Genomic DNA, 9,051 nt, shown 5'->3' with positions numbered 1-9,051 from the left:
GTTAATTATTTCGAATAATATTAAATCAATCTATCTATCTGTCCATCCCCAATCGATCCCCCCGACCCCCTCGAAAATCCCCGAATCCAGCCATTTGAACCCCCAGAGACACTAATTCAACGATGAAGAATCCAGTGGTAAGCATGATGCCTTCCTAGTGGCAAAAGGAGACGCGGGAGGGTTAGAGTGGGGGCCTCATATAAGACCCGTAGCCAAACGCCTCTCCCAGTGACCAGTCCCGACACGAAAACCCATCAGCAAAGCTTCTTCGGGGGCCCTCACAATACATTTCACAATACACGAGCCCACAACTGTCAGGTGACCCTCAATTTTCATCAAGTTTCCTCAATTATTTCATGCTCCTCACGTTGGAGCTTAAATTCATCTCCTAGTTCAGTTATTTTGAATCATTGACCTTCACAATGGGAGCGATTCACCTCATCGCATTCATGCTGGTCTTCGTTGCTGCCACAGGTAAGGATTCCATCAATTAATTAATTAATTATCTCATTAATTAACCGATTAATCAAGGATGATGAGAATGAGGAAGTGAAATTGTTCTCCTGTTTTTTAAGAATTTTTTTAAGCCTCTCTTCATTTTTTTTTGCTCTTGATAATTTTGGTAATTTCTCCTGTTGTTGATTGAGTTGTTTAATTAATTGTTTCCACTAATTAGGGATGAGTGAGGCCCACGAATGGACCGATTAGTCGCGAGTGTAATCACTTGATTTGTTTCCCAACTATATCCTACATGTGATTTCAAATAAAATAAAATCTCCTTTCACTTTTACTCTCCATAACCGCACGATCAGTTGTAAATTCATACCATTATTATTGAATAATTTAACTTCTTATGAATTGCTAATCACCATTGTGAGATTAAATCCAGCTATTGTGCATAACTGTACTTATTTCGTGGGAAATTTCATGCACCACGTCATTTCGTAAATTACATTCATTTGTGGTTGAGGGGAAAAGAATCGTTGAAAGTCAGTCTCCAATTGTTGGAATTAAACAATACTTCATTAATAGATAAAATAAATGATTAAATCAATTGTTAAAGCGTTTTCCATTTTTTTTAAATGGAAACGAAACAAAAAATTGATTGATTAATCGATTCATGAATTTTTTTAAGGTCTTGTGAGGAAACAAATGATTTTGTTTATAAAAAAATTAACATTATGTTAATTCAGTTGTAAATAAAGAAATAAATATAAATAATACATTACATTCATCTGCAGTTGAGGGGGAAATCATCGTCAAAAGTCATTCTCCAATCGTCGAAATTAAATAATAATTAATTGACTAAATTAATGATTGAATCAATTATTAAACAATTTTCTGGTTTTTTTAATGAAAACGAAACAAAATTAATTAATCAATCCCTGATTTTTTTAAATGTCTTGGGAGAAAAAAATTATTTTGTTCTTACAAAAAATTGGCATCATGTTTATTCAATTTAAAATAAATAAATATTAATAATAAATTACATTCATCTGTGGTTGAGGGAAAAATCATCGTCGAAAGTCATTCTCCAATAGTTGGAATTGAACAATAATTCATTAATAGAAAAAAAGGAATGATTAAATCAATTATTAGAAATAAATTATGTTATAAATTATAAATAAATAATTATTCATAAATTATAAATTATTTTATATTTAATGAAAATTTTAATGACACTAAATTAATTGATTAATCAATTCATTTTTTTTGTCTTCGGAGAAAAAATTAATTTTGTTTGTTAAAAAAAATTAACATAATGTTAATTCAATTGTATGCATCAGTCAAAAACAATAGGAGTCACTGATGTATTTCAAATTTCACATACACATCTCGAGAGAAAGAACTTTCACCCAGTGGCTCACGGGTGAAAATATGAAAGTAGCTCAGCCCCAAACAGTATCTTTACACTCTCCTGCCATTTCTCTCTCAATCCACCTTTATGAAAAATGAATTCGTTATGTTGCCCTCTAGTCACAGCCAGTGGCACTGCGAGTGTCCAGGGGTCCTTTCAGTTTCACGTTTCTCGTAATTAAACGTCAATCCGGTGTGAGAGAGAATCTCGGAAATGTAATCGCGGGGGATTGAAGCCGGTTGCTAATCACATCTCATAAATCTCAATTAAATTATGCCGGTAATTTCCTGATAAGTAATGGGTCAGAACGTGTTTTGAGACTTTTTTCGTGGGATTTTTCACTTCCGGTTGGAAAGGTGTTGAAGTGGCTTTGGGAAAATTGTTTATGATTGATGATTTGTCAATCGGCCGCGGAATACGGAAATGCCGAGGAAAAATTGGTGGAGGTGAATTTATTTTAGAGATGCATTAAAATTTTTTTTTTTTGGAAAATAAAAATTTTAGACGAAAGAACAGTTTAAAAAGTCTAAAATTTTGAAATGTTTTTTTTCTAAAATTGTTGCATTGAAAAATTTCAAAGTCCTAAATTTCTTCCAATTTTCTTTTTACAATTTTATAAATTAAGTAATTGACATTTTTGTATTTGAAAATTGAAAAAATTGAAAATTAACAATTTTTAAGTCCAAAATTTCATTCAATTTTCATTTTTTAATTTTATAAATTGAGAAATTGACATTTTTGTATTTGAAAATTGAAAAAATTGACAATTAACAATTTTCAAGTCCAAAATTTCATTCAATTTTCATTTTAAAATTTTACAAATTACGTAATTGACATTTTTTTGTGAAAATTGAAAAAATTGAAAATAAAAAACATTCAAGTCCGAGATTTCTTTCAATCTTCATTTCAAAATTTAATAAATCAAGCAATTGAATTTTCAAATAAAAATTCGGAAATTAAAAAAAAAAATTGAGTCCAATTTTTTTAACGACTCAGAAATCCACGAATTTCCATCCGAAAAATAAAGAATAAAAACTAAAAAAATTTGATTTTCAGCATTAAAAATAAAAATTAAACTAGCGAAAAATTACCAAATTTTGCGAAAAATTTGATTTTTCAGTCTTCAATTCAAATTTAAAATGGCTCCCCCCAAAAAAAATCAAATCTCCAAATTTTAATTTTCACTTCGAAATTTCCTACAATAAAAAAAAATTACAGCAAAAATAAACTGTAATTTTCCATTCCAATAAAAAAACTACAAACTTCACCTCCCACTTCGTTAAAAAAATTAAAAAATCCAATTGCAAAAAAAATTCCTGAGATATCCCTCGGCCTCACCTTGAGCCTGATCAATAAATCTCCAGCTCCCCTCCCGACAAAAAAACTAGATCTAAACCCCGTAGGCCCTCCTCCGCGAAATATCCACATTGTTAACCGCGGGCGGGGGTCAAAGCACCTTAAGGCGAGGCGTATCACTTACCCAGGGCATTTACTCATTTTTACCGTGTCCACAAGCCCAGGTATTCGTATCCACATTTGTTTTGAAGTAAATAGCACGAGTGTAGCGGTTCGAAGCTCGGAGATACGATTGTAGAAGTCGTAAAGGAAGGGAAAGTAAGCCAACGCCGCGAGAGAGAACCTCTCGAGGATACCGTGGCCACTGAGCATTCTTATGTAACTCGACCGGTGTAGATCTCAAAGAGATGTGTCTGAGAGAATTGCCCGGGGCTGAGTTTTAATTCAACCGGATTGCGAGTGTACCGAAGGGCGACAGTCGTAAATAGAAAAAAAAATAGAACAGACTCGATATTCCCTTTTTCAACCAATTGTTTATAATCACTGATGAGAATCACACGTCCCAATTTATCAGCTGATTAATTTTCATACTACAATGATATTATATTTATAATATCATTGTAGGATATTAATATTATTTGTTCAATGTGAAAAAATCGATCGTCATTTTCACTATATTGCATTCAGATTCTCCTGTCCTCAACGTCAAAAATGTGAGATAATCTCATAATTTTAGCTATTAATTCTAATCAACTTTGTTCGAAGAAAACGCAATATTAAGAAAGTTGAATTATTCCATTTTCCTCTGACCTAAATTATTTGGACAATTATGATTCGTTTATTCATGTTAAATTAAATTAAATTAAATACTCTAATTTTACTTGATTTGTGGAGGGGCGCGTCTCCTGATGAGGAAGAGGCTGATTAGAAACAGATTATGGGGATTAGGAGCAGTTATGAGGATGAACGAAGGTCGCTAAAGTCAAGGCTGAAAGGACTTTCACTTCGATCTCTTGGGAGCGTTGTTCCGCATGGCTTCCCACCCATATAATTCCACTGTTTACAATTTCCCTTTCGATTAATCATTATTACCGGGGTTTTATGGAGATTTTGGGGAATGTGGGGTTTCTTAAGCGATGGGATTATGTCGGGAATAGTAAAGGGATTATGAAAGTGTTATTTAATCAAAATTAAATTTTTTTCGAACATTTTCAAGTTTATCTTCACTTATTTTTTATGAATAAACGCAGATCAATAATATTTTTTATGATGAATTTTGATTGAATGAATCTGAATGTCCAATTTTTTTATACAAACCCACAAATAAAATTTTGGAACTTGAGAATATCTATTATCTTTTTATTTCAATTTCTAATTTTATTTATAAAGATTTGGAATTTTTTTTTCCATTTTTCCTGTTTGCAAATTCATTAGATTTTTTGGTGTGTTGAAACCCCATAGAATTTCTGGAGAATATTGTAATTGTATTCTCATCATGTTTTCTGTAAAAACTTCTATAGAGCTATAATTTCTATAGAAAAAAACATCTATAGAATGTATAGGATTTCTATAAAAATATCAGAGCAAAAGTCATCATTTTCAAATTTCTATAGACATTCCAATGCAATTTACGGTTCTATAGAATTTTATTTTTCAAAAGTCTATAGAGAGCCTATAGAATTTCTCTATAAATTCTATAATTATAATTCTCTGAGAATATTATGATTATATTTTTCTTATGTTGTTTTTAAAAATGATTTTTATAGCGCTATAATTTCTATAGAATTTTTCTATAGACATCGCGGTTCTATAGATTTTCTATAGAAATCTTAATGATCATAATATCACCGATGTACTATAATTATTTGCTTATGGGCCTGTATTTTTCAATTTAAAAAATCTATAGCGCTATAATTTCTATAGAATCTTCAGGTTTCTATAGCCTATAGCCTATAGAAATATCAGGTGTTCTAAAACTGAAAAACTAATGCAATTTACGGTTCTATAGAATTGCATTTTTTGAAAGTCTATAGAGAGCCTATAGAATTTCTCTATAAATTCTATAATTATAATTCCCTGAGAATATTATAATTATATTTTTCTCATGCTGTTTTAAAAAAAATTTAATAGCGCTATAATGTCTATAGAATTGTTCTATAGACATTGCGGTTCTATAGATTTTCTATAGAAATCTTAATGATCATAATATCACCGATGTACTATAATTATTCGCTTATGGTCCTGTGTTTTCAATTTTTAAAAATCTATAGCTCTCTTATTTCTATAGAATCTTCAGGTTTCTATAGCCTATAGCCTATAGAAATATCAGATATTCTGAAACTGAAAAACTCATGCAATTTACGGTTCTATAGAATTTAATTTTTTGACAGTCTATAGAGAGCCTATAGAATTTCTCTATAAATTCTATAATTATAATTTCCTGAGAATATTATAATTATATTTTTCTTACGCTGTTTTTAAAAATGAATTTTATAGCGCTATAATTTCTACAGAATTTTTCTATAGACATTGCGGCTCTATAGATTTTCTATAGAAATCTTAATGATCATAATATCACCGATATACTATAATTATTCGCTTATAGGCCTGTATTTTTCAATTTTAAAAAAATCTATAGCGCTATAATTTCTATAGAATCTTCATGTTTCTATAGCCTATAGCCTATAGAAATATCAGACGTTCTGAAACTGAAAAACTCGGGATTTTTTAAATGCAATCCTCAGGCTCAGCGCAAAAACAGCAACAAGAGGACCCCTGCCAGACAAAAGCCCGAGTGGTAGGTGACCTAGACTACTGTGATCGCTACTGGGAGTGCGTGAACGGACGCGCCGAGTTATTCGACTGTCCAAATGGTCTCGTATTCGCGGGCAAACATCGCGGCGTCACCGAGGGCTGCGACTACCCCTGGAGGGCCAACTACTGCGATGGCAAACGCCAGGCCAATCCACCAATTGGCGCCGAACACTGCGACTGGCTCTACGGTATCTTCGGGCACGAGACGTCGTGCACGAGATACTGGACATGCTGGAACGGCACTGCCACCGAACAACTGTGCATCGGTGGGCTTCTCTACAACGAGAGGGCACGCTCCTGCGACTGGCCGGAGAACGTCGAGGGATGCCAAAAACATCGTAAGTGAATGTGATAAATATTTTCATTATATTTTTATTATTTCGGGAAAATCAAGTCGAAATACGATTTTTAATCGACTTTTCAATTTTATTCTATTCCTCGTTAACTAACTAGAATTTATTTGGCATTCACCTTTTTTTGTAATTGTTTATAATTGTTTTCAATAATTTTTATAATTCATATTTTTCACATAAAAAATTACGCCCAATTTTTATTTAAAAAGAGTTGAATTATAAAACATAAATTATAATTCTGAAGAATTTGTAGAACTTATCTGCTGAAAAAATTCTATAGAAAAAACGAATTACAGTTTTGTTTTTATTCTATCGTTTTCTGAATAATAATTGTGGTGAAGAAAGTGAAAAAAGTGAAGTACTGTCAGGAATTTTTCGACTGAAAAAAATTCGTTGAGATTATTTTGAAAATATCTCAGAAGTTTTTGATTTTAGGAAAAAATTACATAAGACCTTTTTTGTAGCTGAGAAAATTTCCAACGAAAGATGTTTTGTCACATTTTTCAATAAACTCACTCTTTATCGGAATAATTTAATGACAACAATCAGTAGTAAAACCGTTCTGGTCAGACCGAATTCTCTCCATCCGTAAATTTCGTAATTAACGACTTTGTAATCTAATTCCGAATCATTCAATTTAATTTCGAGATGATTTACGAAGAAAATTCCTCTCTCAATTGCATATTAAAAATTCCCTTCAATAAATTCTCTCATCCTCGCCCTTTCAATTAAATATATTCCGAAAATTTTTCCTAAAATGCTTAAGGATATCCAAATACTTTTACTTTTTTTTCTCCAGTGACCCGAAGTTTCCGAGCATTTAACAATGATTTTATTATTTAAATTTTGCAATTCTGAATTTGAATCTCGATATTAAACCGTTAGAAAACATTTTTTAAATCTGAAAAAAATTAGAAACTTTCCTTTTAAAGATTGACGAAATAATTAAAAAATTGCAATTTTTAAAAATTACGAGCATTTTCTATAAACAATTTATAAACAATCAATTTTCCACCCTAAAAATCATTTGTTCGGAATCGTAACCATTTAAATTATTTATTTATAAACAATTTCAATTATTTATTCAAACAATTGAATTATTTAAACAATTTCAATTATTTATTTAACCATTTCAATTATTTATTTAAAAACAACGAATGTTTAAAAAAATAATGATTCTGTGAATATTCAATATTCATGATTTTTATTTTCAATTTTCCTCACGCAATTTAATTGACAAATTTGATAATTAAAAATGGTTGAATCTACAGTCTATACCAAACTCTAAAATAACTTGGAGACCCTAAAACGAAATTTCCCATTAAAAAATATGACCTCAACTCTCTGTCTCCCGAAAGAAACGGTAAATCTTCCATCCATTAATCACACTTCCCTCAACTTTCATTACCTTTCAACACGGAGTCATTGCCCCGAGGTAACTGGGCGAGGCACAATCCTCATTTACATTCACGTAATACCACACGTCGCACCTCCATACATAACTCGATTGTCCCACCCATTCTTCCCCTCGAAAGCCGGCTAATTAAAACTTTTAATCCACCGATGAGATTTTTTTCCATTCAATTAGCGCTGTGTAATGACGACGCTAATGGAAACGTGCCACTGGGCAAATCCTGCAACCGCTACTGGCAGTGCCAGGGTGGATATCCACGTCTCCAGAGGTGTCCAGCAATGCTGGTATTCGACAGAAGATCGCTGAGATGCGTGGTACCACCGACTGAGGACTGCGATGTACCAACAACACCGGCCACTCTCGAGGGAGAGCTGCCCGATGGCCGCAATGAGCAAGAGCCTGAGGAGGAGAATTTGCCACCCGGAGTGCCTCCTCTGCCCTCTGGGGCTCTGCCCATCAACCTCAGGGCTAGAGCCAGAAACTAAAAAAGTTTGAAAATTATCGGGAAGACAACGAACTCGCGCACTTGATTCAATAGAAAAATTCACGCATTCATTAAAAAATTCGGTTAGAATTCTATTGGAAAGTCATTGATGGATATGCATTTCTATAGAAAAAAAAATCTATAGAAAATCTATAGAATTGATTCAGATGTTTTATCATTATAATTGATGAGAATATTTTGATTATATTCGCATCATGTTTTTCTGTAGAAATTATAGTTCTATAGAATTTCTATAGTGCTAAATTATAGCTCTATAGAGAAATCGTAGTCCTATAGAAATTCTATAGAGATATAATCTCCACAACCATAATGAAATAATAATAAAACCATAATTTATAAAACAATATAATTGCTATAGCTTGTTTATAGAAATTATAGCTCTATAGAATTTCTATAGAAAAAAGCTATTGCAATTATGATTTTTATTTTTCACTTTTCTATAGACTTTTTGTATGAACATTGCGGGTCTATAGAATTTCATTTTTTTAAAATCCTATAGCGAGTCTATAGAAATCCTATAATTATAATTCAATAAGAATATTATAATTATATTTTCATAATGCTGTTTTTCAAGGGAAATTTAATAGAGCTATAATGTCTATAGAATTTTTCAATAGACCCTTCAATATAAAAATTCTATAGCGCTATTTCTATAGAATTGGCAGATTTTCTGAAAAAATTTCACCGAAATCTCATAATATTTTATATCTCTATAGCGTTTTTTCTGTAAAAATTAAGATTCTATAGAATTTCTATACAAAAAAATGCTATAGAAAAGATGACTATTTTTCTTTATCAAATGAAAATATTT

General features: G+C 31.6%; 1 protein-coding gene across 1 annotated transcript; it reads left to right on the top strand.

Moving 5' to 3' along the window:
• Positions 1 to 422: 422 nt before the first annotated feature.
• LOC107039018 (protein obstructor-E) lies at positions 423 to 8,326 on the top strand. Its single transcript, XM_015258445.1, has 3 exons — positions 423 to 474; positions 5,899 to 6,306; positions 7,910 to 8,326. The coding sequence occupies exons 1-3, from the start codon at positions 423 to 425 to the stop codon at positions 8,218 to 8,220; spliced, it is 771 nt and encodes a 256-aa protein (XP_015113931.1). The 3' UTR covers positions 8,221 to 8,326.
• Positions 8,327 to 9,051: the final 725 nt, after the last annotated feature.

Source organism: Diachasma alloeum, unplaced genomic scaffold (assembly GCF_001412515.2).
Source record: "Diachasma alloeum isolate Michigan unplaced genomic scaffold, Dall2.0 Dall_scaffold_00289, whole genome shotgun sequence".
NCBI classification, from domain to species: Eukaryota; Metazoa; Arthropoda; class Insecta; order Hymenoptera; family Braconidae; genus Diachasma; species Diachasma alloeum.
The sequence above is the reverse complement of the archived record's forward strand: the minus strand, read 5'-3'. Positions and strand labels throughout refer to the sequence as shown.